At 39.6% G+C, this 14192-nt stretch overlaps 3 protein-coding genes across 9 annotated transcripts in view; 2 read left to right on the top strand and 1 right to left on the bottom strand.

The window, feature by feature from the left end:
* LOC129717786 (mucin-5AC) overlaps nucleotides 1-2620 on the top strand; it is a 42215-nt gene extending 39595 nt beyond the window's left edge. For all 5 annotated transcript variants that reach the window (XM_055667949.1, XM_055667948.1, XM_055667951.1 and 2 more), the window contains exon 6: nucleotides 57-2620. In XM_055667949.1, the coding sequence (XP_055523924.1) occupies nucleotides 57-2095 (2039 nt within the window). In that variant the 3' untranslated portion in view covers nucleotides 2096-2620. The remainder of the gene's footprint in view (nucleotides 1-56) is intronic.
* A 3265-nt stretch (nucleotides 2621-5885) lies between these two features.
* On the top strand, nucleotides 5886-7145 carry LOC129717569 (uncharacterized). The gene is made up of 5 exons (XM_055667559.1): nucleotides 5886-6191; nucleotides 6295-6369; nucleotides 6534-6617; nucleotides 6684-6831; nucleotides 6892-7145. Exons 1-5 carry the CDS (start codon nucleotides 6080-6082, stop codon nucleotides 6944-6946), a joined length of 474 nt encoding a protein of 157 aa, XP_055523534.1. The 5' UTR covers nucleotides 5886-6079; the 3' UTR covers nucleotides 6947-7145.
* LOC129717567 (prolyl 3-hydroxylase sudestada1-like) lies at nucleotides 7084-13429 on the bottom strand. Of its 3 annotated transcripts, XM_055667556.1 has the most exons (6): nucleotides 13133-13426; nucleotides 8790-9020; nucleotides 8535-8735; nucleotides 8259-8474; nucleotides 7714-8192; nucleotides 7084-7654 (listed from the first exon to the last, which is right to left on the bottom strand). In XM_055667556.1, exons 1-6 carry the CDS (start codon nucleotides 13260-13262, stop codon nucleotides 7196-7198), a joined length of 1716 nt encoding a protein of 571 aa, XP_055523531.1. In that variant the 5' UTR covers nucleotides 13263-13426; the 3' UTR covers nucleotides 7084-7195. The 3 variants fall into 3 exon arrangements, with proteins under 3 accessions (XP_055523531.1, XP_055523533.1, XP_055523532.1); XM_055667558.1 differs by lacking the exons at nucleotides 7084-7654; nucleotides 7714-8192; nucleotides 8259-8474; nucleotides 8535-8735; nucleotides 8790-9020 and adding exons at nucleotides 11254-12833; nucleotides 12917-12966 and having other exon boundaries at nucleotides 13133-13273; XM_055667557.1 differs by lacking the exons at nucleotides 7084-7654; nucleotides 7714-8192; nucleotides 8259-8474; nucleotides 8535-8735; nucleotides 8790-9020 and adding an exon at nucleotides 11254-12833 and having other exon boundaries at nucleotides 13133-13429.
* Between the last annotated feature and the right edge of the window lie 763 nt (nucleotides 13430-14192).

The raw sequence follows: 14192 nt of genomic DNA on the forward strand, positions 1-14192 counted from the left end.
AAACACGATCTCTTACACCTGTTACCTCTTCTTTCGTTTCTCACTTTCTATTGCAGATGATGAAATCTTCCGCGGATCGCACAGTTCCCACTTCTACAATAACCGTAACAACGGAAAGGAAGAGTTCGATGATGATTACGTGCGGAAACCGACTCAGCCGACAACTGTACGTCCATTGCAAAGTGCCGGAAACGGCACGAGAACCCAACCTAGGGGACGCAATCGTGGAAGAGGCTCCATTCGAGCGCACAACTTGAACATCGTCCAAAATGAGGTCAAACCGACTCAAGCGCAGAAAACTCGTTTACAGTCGACAACGCCTGAAGATTTTGTTGAAGTAGCTAAAATTCCCAACTACCACAAGGGAAGCACCAACTACAGACAGCAACCTACGACTGTTCTGCAGCCACAGAACGGTAACCAGATAAGCTTCAGTCAATCACCAGCGTCAACACCAGCACCATTTTCACGGGGACAACAACGTCCAGTGCCGAGCGCCGTCACGGACCGCACAAGTAGCGCATTCTTCCACCATCAGCAAACGAATACAACACCCGCAAGACCGCAGCAATCGTCACAAAACTTTCAACAATCCCAGCAGCAGCAACGATATCAAACCCTTTCGAATTCGTCGATAGCTGCTTCGGCCAACCCGTCGACATCAACCCACGCTCCAAACATTAACTTTCAATTTTTCAATAGAAATCCACCGGTGAGCAGCTCTCCATATATCACGACAACTCCTCAATCAACCAGCTTTCAACGAGTGACGCAAGCTCCTCAATTCTACAACACGGGTTTCGAGAACAAAGCTACCGAACGAACAATAGTCACGGAAGCCAGCACAATATCCCAGGAAACACTGCGCCCTCGTGCACAACCTCGTCTCTACAACGTAGATCCCGGTCGTCTTAGCCAGTTTAATTACAACGAATATCAGGGAAGTCGCACCAGCATTACCACCTCCACGACCACGACAGCACCAACTACAGCTGCTTCCGAATACATAACTCCTTCTACCTACAATCCACTCAACTACAGGCCACAACAGCAGCAACAACAACACCTTCGTCAACACCCACAATCGTTCAACGCCAATCTTTATGATCCCAGAACCACCTCTACAACAACACCAGCATCAACAACCACAGCCAGTGTTACTCAATCGCGAGCATCACCAAACGAACGGTACCAGGCGATCTCACGAAGCGCCAGTGATGGACACACGCCTTCTACCATAAAAAAATTCTCCACATTAGTCCCAAAGGATCAATATAATCCGACCACCTTCAAACCGAACGCATTCAGCAAGAAAGCTCTCCTGCAGTTTATAATCCAGAAACCCGAAAAACCTCAAGAGAAAAATGCCCCTACACCCGTGAAAAGCACTATCTACATTCCAACCGTTCCTCCTGTGTCCATCACTACCACAACAACCACTGCAGCTCCAGTAGCCTCTCGGAGGCAGTACAACACTTACTTCCAACAGCCACAACAACAGGTTCATACAACAACCACCACAAGCAGCACAACAACAACCTCACGACCAACGGAAGTTGACGAAGACGACGGCCAGTACCACCCGGAACTATACGAGAAAGACTTATATCGAAACCGCGTCAAGGCCAAGTTCAACCAAGAACGGAAGCAGAGCCAAAACTACTTCCAGCAGTCCACTCCAGTATCGCAGTTACTTTCGACTAGCGACGAAGACGAAATCTTTCGAACGGCACACTCGCAGAACATCGTCGCCAGTGGTAACGACCTGATACTGGAACGAGCGCGACAAGCAGCAGCCAAAATCAACGAATTTCTATCATCCTCATCGGTGAAACCGACGGCGCCGGCTCCGACCAAGAAGTCCTCCCAGTCGGTCGTGTCATCCAACAGCAGCAACAGCCAGCGTGTGAATCCAAGGCCCTTCTCGAAGGCTCCCACGATTTCACCACATGCGACCAGCACCAAGAGACCGTCGGATGACAAGGAAGAATACGATTACGCCTACTATGATACCGGTAGTCCAGACATTCCGGAGTACGACGTCATCGAAGAGTTCGGGCGAACAGGCAAAAATAAGAAGCAGAACAAAAACTAGGTGCTCTGTTCGCCAACGGTTCGGCAGCAGGAGAAAAACTGTATAGATTTTAAATTAAATTAACTTAATTTTTCTCTGAAGAGCGCGATTTTCAGTGCGCTCAAGATTTGCGAACCAACTGCCATTATTGTGATTATCACTGGTCTTTCGCACACACGCATTCACAGGTTAGCGTCTCATTTTACCACGATACTATGGGAACAGGTAATCTGGCCTTAACAAAAAAGGGACCACGTTTCACAACGCCAGTATTCATTCAAGATTGTTTAGTTACCATACGTTTCTGCCTTCACACATTCTTGAGGCTCCTCTATCTGTCATTAGTTTTCGATAACTCCACTTTGAACAACAGTTTAACTTAAATTATTTTATTTAGCGAGATTTGTTTCATACAATCAACCGTGTGCAACTGTTGTCTGATATCGGTTTCTACTATAACGCCCTACCTAGCTAACACGAGAGCGATTGTAAATATATTTCATCTCGAAACGAAATGTACATCAAGGAAAATAAATAAAAAACGAATAATACATAGTTGCTGTGAGTTGTTTTCTTCCATATTTTCACACGTGGGTTTATTTCACTACCAGGTAGATCAGCTTCCAATTTCACCTAGTCGTGAATTTGTGAACCCCTTTTAACGTTTATGAAATTTTGGAAAGTTTTTGGTATTTATGCATTTTTCGATGTTGAATTTTTTGGTATTTTTAGTTTTTGCCTTTCTCCTAGAAAGGTATAGCAATCACTTGCAAAACCGAAAGTATAAAAGTGCTCCAAAGGGCCGAATGGCATATATCACTCGACTCAGCTCGACGAGCTGAGCATTTTCTGTATGTGTGTATGTGTGTGTGTATGTGCAGATTTTTATTCTCACTCACTTTTCTCAGAGATAGCTGGACCGATTTTCATGAAATTAATTGCAAGTGAAAGGTCTTGTTGCCCCATAAGACCCTATTGAATTTCATTGTAATCGGATTTTTAGTTTAGAGGTTATGTTTAAAAATGTGAAAATCATGAAACATCAATATCTCAGAAACCACACAACTGATTTGAACAAAATTGGTCTCAAAAGAACGGGCTACCTATGAAACCTTTAAGTTTTAAATTTCATAAAGATTGAACTTGTGGTTCAGAAGTTATGAAAAGAAACGTGTTCTGAAGACTGTTTAATCTCACTCATGTTTCTCAGAGATGGCTGTACCAATTTTCAAGAAATTAGTGCCAAATGGAAGGTCTAATTGCCCCATAAGACCCTATTGATTTGTTTTGCAGTCCCTCCAGCTATGCAAAGGAACATATTCCGAAGACTACTTGGACTCACTCACTTTTCTCAGAGATGGCCGACCCGATTTCCACAAAATTAGTGTCAAATGAATGGTCTATCTGCCTCAGAAGACCCTGTTGAATTTTACTGTAATCGAACTGTAACTTCATTTGTAATGTGCCGACTTGTGAAAATCACGAAACTTCATTATCTCAGAAACTACACAACCGATTCTAGAAAATCTATAACGAGCGTCTTAGCAGAGTGATTGAGATCAATCAAAGAAATAGTTATCGGTTTCCGTTATACTCTACTAAATTTTTTGGAAATATTGAAATTCAGTCCGCAAATATATATTTCGACTGTGACGTACAGTCTTCCTCAGTGCTTATGTGGACTGGTAAAGAGCAAAGCGTAAATCCTGTTTTTTTATTTGTAGTAGGTAAAAATGAAAATTTAGCACCCTTAATTGGAGTTAGGTAGGGAATTATGCGGTCGATTGTTTACCGTACCATGTCTGGGGTTTTTGGGAAGCAGATTGAATAGCCATGAGGGGTGATTACCTGCGTCTTTATTGAGAAGCGTGCATGAGTGTTGTTTATAACCGATTTGATTATTATTATCAGATGAGCGGGCTAGTTAAGGGTTAACTGATGAATTATGATTGAACACGTGGTTTCAAAGTTTGGCTGCCCTACACGTTCCCATTTCATTTGATTATAATCGAACTTAAGCAACCGTTATGTATTAAATTGTTAATAAAACAACGAAAGTCTATTATCTCAAAGATTACATGACTTATTTGAACATAACTAGTGTCATACGAACGAGTCATCTCTCAAACTTACAAATAACAAACTTCATAACAATTTGATATGTGGCTCAAAAGTTATGGAAAGAAGAGAAATTCAAAGACTATTTAAAACTATACCTGCTTTGATCGATATATGTGGCCTCAACATAATTTAAATGCGGTGTCGTACTATTTGAACGTTCCAAGTTCATTGATTCCTTGCGGTTTGTTTGAAGTCTGCAAATGCACGACGAATCGGCCATAGGATATGATCAAAGTCAAATAACAAATCGTTTGAAATGATTGGTTTTATCGAAATGACAACATCCTCGTCTTTTGGCTTCTGTACATCGCCTTAATTCTGAATATATTCATATTGGATGGTATTCTGTCATTATCAGCAGACTTTCTGGCATCAATCTGACACCGGAAATACCCATATTGGGAGGTATTTTTGGTTGTTTTCCAGAAACATTTACCTGCCAAATTTTGTTCCATTTGGTTGATTAGTTCTCGAGATGTGCACAAATTTGTGTTTCATCCAACTATTATGGACATATTAGTTACCCCTTAAAACATCCACATGCCAAATTCGGTTTCATTTGCTTGGTTTGTTCTTGAGTTGTGCAGAAATTTATGTTTCATTTGTATGGGACCCCTCCCTTCCAGAAGAGGGAGGGGTCTCAAACTATCATAGGAACCTTTATCGGCACCAAAAACCCCTACATACAAATTTTCACGTCGATCGGTTCGGTAGTTTTCGGGCCTATATAGATCAGACAGACAGACAGACTTGACTGCATTTTTATATGTAAAGATTACAACATCAATATTTTAGAACCTAAAGAGTGAATATACATTTATTGGATTGAAGCGTTCATGAAAATCTATTTTTACAAATAAAAAATTGAATGAGAAAGGCTGGGTCTGACCGCTAGGTGGATTAATTTAGGTTTTTTTTTTTAATTTTTTGTCAAAAGTCTATTTTTTTTATTTTAACATAGTTCGTTTTTCATAAAACACATTGAACAAAAAATAGAGTAGCGGGCTTGCGAACTAAAGATCAAAACCTTAACCCAGACATGAAGCGCTACTACGTTAGTTATTTTGTCTACTATTTTAACAAACGTATTACAAAATTAAACAGTAATTACCGTTTGACTTCTGAGGTATCAGAGGTAGTGGTGGTGGTTTCATTTTCGTTTTCACAGAATGTTCTCCAGTACGGAAAACAAAGACGTAAATCTATGTCTATACTGAGGTCACCTACAATTATATTCACTTAATTGCGGAAGCAAATACAATCTTCCAATGAAATAAAATTTAAAAAAAACACATGTATTAGTGTTGATATATCACCGTTTGTGGCAGAATACACAATATAAATTCTGAATAAATATTAGTGAATAATTAATTAATCACAAAACATCCCCCCATTTAAAAAACATAATAAAAATCTAAGTAATGTTTCAGTATGAAAAGTTGTAATGTCCCACTCTTATTTGTCATTGTTTGTGCCCTAAGACAAAAAGGTTTTTGATGACACAACCAGTAATATTTAATAAATTTGACCTAAACAACAAATGGGTTTAAGTACTATACAACGAGAGAAAATCAATAATCGAGAGACATTGAAGTTAGCAACTGTTCTGCTCCTCGCATATCCACATGTTCGATATGCGTTAACTCTTCCAGTGCAGGATGTAAATTCTATGACACCATCTCCGCGAAAAGCGCTGTAACAAGAGACGACTACCCGCAGTGTATTCGATTAAAAGAAAAATTTTACTGCAATCAATGTCAACCGCAGATAGCATGAAACAGAAATATCAAGCTTCAAGAAAGCAACTATTTAAGGAGCATTCTTCCAAATGTTCCGATCCAGTATTGTAGTAGAAGTGCAGCTTAGTGAGTCTCCGCAGCGGAGATGGAGTTCAACAGGATATTCCTCTGGATAGGGGGACTCCTGCAGCTGATGGTACTTGCGTACTGTCAGCCGGCCGCTCAGCCCACTCCGGACAAGAGTAATGTCTATAAAGGTGATTTCTTTATTTTATTTTCATATGAGAATGCCTTTTTTGTAACTACAGTTACAGTTTTATAAAATCCATTTTCTCTCATTTTCATTGAATGTGCTGCTAGATTTGCTGCTTGGCAAAACGGAAGAAGATTTTGCCAGTATGATTAGTGTAGAGGAACTCGGACAGCCGAAGCTGCGTATGTTTAGTCTGATTTTGGTGAAGTTGGCACATTTTTTCTATTTCTCCAAAAGAATGGTTCAGTTGGAAGAATCTTTTGGAACAGTAAAATTAATTAGTATCTCTAGTTGCGTAAAAAATGTATTTTAAATGGTAGTACATGTTTAAACTTCTGTGTTACAGTGTTTTTCCGTACTCCAATAACTTCCTTTGCGGATGTAAGCCTAAGCGACGGATACGATAAACGAACTGTCAACATGTATAAAAGTTGGTTCCACATTGACGAAGAAATCGCTAGTCGTGGTTAATAATAATTGATTCTGTTCTCCACAGATATGATGCTAAATAAAGACGCACCCGAAACTCTGATCGAAGATCGCGAACAAAGTAAGGAAGCTGCTCGGTTCACGTTTCCACGGGTTGCGGTGAAACGATCGCCAGGAGCGATTCTCAGCTGGGCTATTCCAGCGGCAAACAGAGTGTATGAGTTGGCACTGCTTAAGATTTCTTTCAAATTATATTTCAATTATCATTTTAACAGCCGCGTTATCAACACCAACTATCGACCCCCTGGAATGAATAGACCGGCAGCTTAAGCTGAATGAGAATGATTGATGACCTCCAAGTAACGATTGGACTTCAATAAAAAAAAACCGACACAATCGATGTTCCACCAACCAAACCAAAGGCATCTTCAGAACCACGTGTGATCGTAATAATGCTAGCATCAATATGGATTTAAACAATGTTCTGTTCTTTCAATACATTTTTTCGGGTTAGGAAGTTCAAACACTAGCGCCTGTAGCCTATTGTCCTCTTTTTAAAAAGAAAAATCTGTCCTCTACTTACTCGGTTTTCTGCTTACCGTAGCGTTTCCGCCAAAATTTACTGATAGTGCTGAAGGAAAAAACCACTGGAATCATGATGGGTAAAAACAGCGGAATGTAGATGGCGTATTTCTGTTCACTCGGGAAGTACAGTAGTGCCAGCATACTCGGGTCGAAAAACGCACGCTCGGCTGAAATGTACGCTAATTTCGCTTCCTCAGCGGCATTTGCCAAGTTGTTCTCTAGTAAATGTTGCTTTGCCAACAGGATCCGATCGTAAGCGTCCTTGATCGCCGCTCCTACTTGGTCGTTTATAACGATATACTCAATTCCTCCAAGAAGCTGAATTAACGACTGTAGCGTCAGCGTAGCGGAATGTATTCTGTAAATCGTGTTTGATCGAACAAATGTATCGACTTCCCACAGACGAGGTGCGATAGAGTTATATGGTGCGATAGCACAGTCCAGTAAAGGAATCTAAAAAAAAGTATAAGCTAGTGGTATATGACACCGGTCAAGTGAGATGCTCTACTAACATTATTTTCCAAATCAAATATCTTCCGAAGTTGGTACAACAGTACAGGCATCACATCCTGCGAACTGACATACACTTCGGAATTTTCAGGATCGTCCAAGCATCGTTTCACTGTTTCTTCTGGTGGGTTTGCAAATACGACACCACCCCATTTGGCGGACGTGAACGCTTCTACATTGGCATTGGTTGCCCGAATACCATCGTTTCTGTAGATGCGAAGTGGAGCCAACTCACACGGGGGCACGTACGCAACTAAATGAATGCCTGGGTCATCCGTTATCTGATTGCCCAGTTTCTTTTCGAACGAAGTAATGATATGCGGAAGTGCGAGCTCCGGTAATACGAAATGTCGACCGAGTTGGGTTTCATCCGGTACTTGCTTCTGAGGAAACTGCAAAATCTCCACTTCGTAGATCCATTGGGTTTTAATGGTGAAATTTGAAACAGCTCCCAATGCCGTCAAGAAAGGTGCAATGTAATCTGTAGCGTCAAGCAATTTTTTTTTTCGTTTTTGTTTTTAAATGCTTCATGCATCTTAATACTCACTCTCGGCAGCTAACCGCACGTTCCAATGAACCTTCTGCTTGTCGGGTCGTGGATTGAACACAGAAATTAGTACATCATATTGTGGCTGCATAGGAGCTGTATTCAAACGCAGTTGACGAACTTTACTGGTTTGCATATCCTTGGAACCAAGAATAGCCTTGAGCTTATACTCCTGAAGAATCCACGAGGTCAGTACTTGATAAAGTTTTAGCGTAGCTGAAACCATAATTTCAATTGGATAAAAAAGGCTGGATTGCATTCAACATTTAAACTTACTTGCACTTTCGGAAATAAACGCCGACCGTTCTGAGGTTACCAGAACATCATCTTCAAGTTTGCCCCATTCGATCAGCACAAAATTTCCCGCTTCCAAAGGATATCGTTTGAGAATAGCTGCCTCCAAAGCAGCTGGAGTTTTTGCGGCATTTGCAACGGCTGGATCCAACGTAAAATCTTCCAACTGTAGATTGAACACGACTGTAACAAAACAAAAATCAAACCTGCCCAGAGTACTTTAACAATTTGGCTTACAATTATTCTCGAATTTCTTGCTTAACTCGAACAACAGAATATCGCGGCGCTCTGGAGATCGTACGAATAGTCCCAGTCGAATGGAGGCACGGATAGGACTTTCAGCTAATGCCTCAATCTCGGCATACGGTAGCGGAACACGGTACACTTCGGTAGTTTTCCACCACATCGGCACTCCAATAACGATGATGACCACGATAAAGGCCAGTGTAGCATAGATGTGGATAATGTCTGAGAAAATGATAAAACGATTATTCTCATGCGTTTCTTTGCGTTACGCTAATGCAAAGGGGATGTTATATTGAGAGCTTTTTGAAAAATTTGTTCATAATGGGGATTGAACCTTTTGATAACTGTTTATTGAACAAAAAATAAATTCCTGTATATTTCGGATAAAAATACAATATAATGTTATGTATAGAGAGCTATGAAGTTATATAAGGTCGTTGAACTCATCATAGTTATCCTTCCTGGAAAAAAGGATTTTTCTATGTATCCACCAAATTTGATTTGGCTTTAAACAGCACTATGCTTTTGTAATATTTCCTATCATTCACAACATTCGCCATGTTTTTAGCTAACGGTTTTCAAAGGCCTTTAACGATCTCCTAGGGCTACTTCAGCTCACCCTCTAACGATCTCCTAGGGCTACTTCAGCTCACCCTCTTACAGCTTCAGCTTCGGTACAGCTTCGAGCTAATGGAAATGTAGGTTTGTGTATGACGTAAATCACGCAAACACGGTACGTAAGATGGTTCCCAGGAAATTGGGAGTTCGGTTACACTATGTTCCAAGTATCCGAAAGCAAGTTTTCTTCTCCCATGCCATTGAAGATTTAAGACCGCCATTCGAAATCGTCAGATTTGAATAATTACTCAAGTAATAATAGGTAAAACCTGACGAAAATAGAGCCGATACCCTACCTTTTAAGTTTCAAAAAAATCGATTTTTTTATTGCATTATCTTGAAACACAACAGCTTGAGAACATTTTTACAAACTTTTATAAAGATCTGAACAATAGGGAGAAAGTTAGAGCGATTTGCAGCGCGTCTCGCCACGGCCGCATAAGCTAAACTTGAAACTTTATACGCGTTTATCTCGGAATGATGTTTCTCGAAAAATGACTTTGCCGTGTTTACGTGGTTGCGGTGAAATTACTGAACCGATTTTCTTCATCTTTTCGTTACAATGTTCGTTATTAAATTCACCGGTCGTTAAACGATCGATTTTTGATACACGAAGTTTAACTTTGCCGGAAAAACAATTTTAATGTAAATTTCAGCGCTTAAAACATGTTTTTTTTTTCGGGAAAAACGCTCCCGTTTGCACTGAAAACAAAATACTTATAAAACGATCGTTCAGATACATGACACACATCTGAACTGATGAAATAATGATTTTTTTGATTTTAGTTGTTTTGGGAAAACGGCCATTACTTTCCAAATAATTGGTATTTCTTCTGAACAAACGTGTTTTGTTGTTATTGAATGATTAAACTTTCTGAAAATTACCACTTTTATGCAATAAAAAAAATGCTACACGCTTCAAAAAATTCCAAACTATGCACTTTTTCTCGAGCAAAAAGGTATTTAGCCTCTTAAACATGGTTGCTCTAGAGCACCATATATTCGGACGCAAATAACCTTTCGATATGTTCACTAATCGTGCTCAAAATGCGTAAATGAATTAAAAAATAATCAATCTTTGTACTGTAAAAAATATCAAAGAAAACAATCTCTATAGTTTCACAAGAAGTAAACGTCCGAAAAAAAATCTCCATATTTTCCGAAAAAGAAAAATTCAATATTTCAAAGTGTTGAGTTGTTATCATATTTGTTATCTCGCTTTGTTTTATATGTTTGCGTTGGCTTGCGAAGAAGCGACTTTTTATTAGTCACCACCAATTGAACGAGTAAACAAGGACTCATTATGGCATGATATATTTCTGGTGTTTCAAGAAAGAGAATCACATGTTGGTGAAATTTTTAGCGTTCTATATGCAAAACTTCTTGCGATTTATTGCAACAAAATAAAGGCTTACAGATTACATTTTTTTCAAATGCAAACAATAATTTATGATGAAACATGAACCATCTGTTCTACCATTTTCGTTGCAAACGTGTATTGTGAAATTTTAAAATGAAATCGTTGTGGGAAAGAAAAGAGTTAACTACCGTTTGACTAAAATATGTTCCCATATGTTCTGAGCTTGGGCGAAGTTGACCAGTATCACTATGCTCTGATTTTTGAATTAATAAGGGCTAGACTAGCAATAAGGGTAATAGAGTAGTTCAGATCCTTTTAAACTTTATATCGAAAGGCAACAAATTTGGCAATTAATTTAAAGCCGCTCGTAAATTGAGTGAATTATTTATCATTACACATTAGATGACTACGTTTTATATAAAACATAAAATTTGGACGTGGATTTTCAATTCTAAAAAGAGCAAGAAACCAAGAAAATAATTTTTAATCGCGTGCTACACAGCAACTACATTTATTTCATTATCACTCTCGGTAGCTACATGCCAAAATATACGTGTAAGGATTATGGCAGTTCTCCGGCTGCTCGTCTTGCTGTTGCTGCTCTAAGAACGTGTTTCTAGACACGTACTTGGTGAATTTGGTAGTCCCTTCGGCTCGGTAAACCACATTCAACACATTATCCTTCGGATAGACGGTTAACAGTACCGGATCGTCATCGTCTTGTTCCTCCGAATTGCTACTGGGCTGTTGTTCGCCCTCCGGTACTAAGTAGGTAACCACTCCAACGTTGTCCTGTGCGTTTAGATAGAATAAAACATCCAGGGTGCAGTCCGAGTAGGACGAAGAGTCACCCAGTACGGTATAGCAACCCTTCTGCCAGCGCTGCAGCTCGATGGCACATTTTGGCGTTTTCACTTTTGGCCCTGCCAAATCTAACTCGGTGTAGTCGTACAGCAGCTGGAACATGTCGCGACTACTGAACAGTTTGTGCAAGTCGGCCAACGGTCCACATTTGACAGAGCCAAAGTCCAGAATCTCATATTTCCGAAGATGTGCGGGTCCTTTGATACTCCACTGTAAGTCGGCGTTTGTACGAAGTGTTTCACCCATAACCGAAAATATTTCCGGAATAAGAAATTCTTCTAATGAAACTTCAGAAAACATTTCCACCTTTTTCTGAATATTGTGCTTGACTTCATCAATGAAATAGACATTGTTTATCCATTCCATCAATGGCATTTCCTCCGGTTGTGGGCCAAAATAGTGCATATCAATTATAATGGAGGAGGGAGGTGGACTGTGCTCTTCAACCGGCCCATGAAACCAACCGTTTATAGTTAGTCTAGGATACTCAAAAGTTGTTACCTCTCCAACTTGATGAAAGGATCTATCGCAAACTTTGAAGAATGCCAACTGATTATTCTGAGGGTAGATGCTATCAGTCACGGGAAAGATTGGTAACACGTTTTCATCAGCAGTAAACAATTCCAGTGCCCCGCCATGAAGCGGGGACCATTTTCGGTGGGTATCCCACGGACTGAGGTAGAAAACAAACGCTATTCTCCTATCCGTAAGCAAATCATCGTGCACCAACAGATAATCACCAGCATTGTACATCGAACAGGAAGCGGAAACGTGGGTAAGTTGAATACCAGTAATTTCCTGTATCAATGGAAGCACTTTTTCTTTCAGTAATCTATAAAACCTTGCAAGAGTAGGTTGTTGAACTCCACAAAGATCCACAGTTTGGTAGAATTCATACAAATCCATTTGTTTGCGTTTCCAGTCCATTACGCTGAATTCTCGTTCTAGTTGCTTGGTTATATTCGCACTTTGCTCATTTTCATCCAAAAAACGCTGCAGCACTGCTAGCGGAAACGGACGATTCTTCAGCTCGAAATCTTCTCCCTGCAAGAATTCGTTTCGGGTCCAACTTTGGCTAAATCTACTCTTGAATTCCTCATCGACATAAACTGGATTGATGGTTACACTCTCCTCTAACCTTCGCAGTTTATGTCGGTCAACTTCCGGTGCGCATTCAGCAGGTCGTTTTTTACCTACAAAAAAAAGAACACATTGAAAAACATATCTTTTCCAGAGCTAGTGAACATTAATTGTTAAACTATTCAATCACACTCACCCATCATTTTTCCAGATATTTCTACGAAACACTTGAAATTCTGCACGAAACTGAAATTTGACATTGAACAATCTGGTAAACTCCGGTAAAAATGTTGGATTTTTTGTGTGAAAAATTCTTAACGCTAAGCTAACTGAATGCACCAAATGTTATTTACACAATCAAAAATTTTAAATTAAATAGAGATAACGGAAAACCTTTGGGTATAATATTTACCATCCTCATCAGATGTCCCGTTTGTCACGTCGTTTGTAGTTTGGCTACTGCCGGCGTTAATCACTACTTCACCGGACTCCTTAGGCGATGGTGAACATTCGTTCGTGGACACCTCTTCCGCCGTGTCCATGGAATAAAAATTTACGGCTATTGTAGTGGGTTTGAAGCAACACTATTTAAAACGAGACTTGAAACGAAACAAAAGAGTGCCGCTCCCAAAACAATATATTTTTGCAGCACACTACAGAATACGTTTTTGCATCTGCCAGAAGAATGGGAATGAAGCCAGAACTGACAGTGACACAACTGACAACACATGCGCGGCGCGCGGCGAAAAGAATCCCAAAGGGTGTTCAAATTTTTAAAAATGATAATGCCTTTCGTTTAGTTTAAAATATGTTGATTTCAAATAATCCCTAATGAGTGATAAATTACCTCTTAAAGTTTTTTTTTATAGTTCTACTACAATACGCTGAATGCAATCCTTTTTATATTTAAAGCTTTGCTCTTTCCCTTTACAGAAAAAACGCGTTTACGGTGTTGAAAGAGATTTTAAAGGCTGCTCGCACCTACGCGAACTATTATATGTAATTGTCAAAATGTGCGTGATGACAAAAGCAAAAATATTTCCTTCCTTCTTCTTCGCATGCAAAAACCAAACAAATATAAGCAACACCGTCAACGCGAAAGACACTGCGATAAACGATGAAAGTAAGAAAGAGATGCCCGATAATTGTTTACGAACTATAAGTGCATGCCGTGGTGGACTAAAACTAACAAGTTTTACGATGCACCTAGAAAGCACGCCAGGTCAATAATGCGTCGAAATCGAGCGAGTAAATAAGGGTTTTGACACCAGTTAGGACAGTTAACATCTAGGGTCCATTTGATAGCGGAGAATCTAATCTAGTTTTTAAATAAAAACCACGTAGAGAATAGTTACTTTAGCTGAACCATTAAATAAATGAAAAGTCAATCAAGAAAATCGCTGAAAGTAGATAGATCTCTTTGATATGTTGCTCTACAAATCTTTATCTGTCAAAAAGTGACAAATATTTGA

The sequence above is a fragment of the Wyeomyia smithii genome, chromosome 1 (assembly GCF_029784165.1).
Source record: "Wyeomyia smithii strain HCP4-BCI-WySm-NY-G18 chromosome 1, ASM2978416v1, whole genome shotgun sequence".
NCBI lineage: Eukaryota > Metazoa > Arthropoda > Insecta > Diptera > Culicidae > Wyeomyia > Wyeomyia smithii.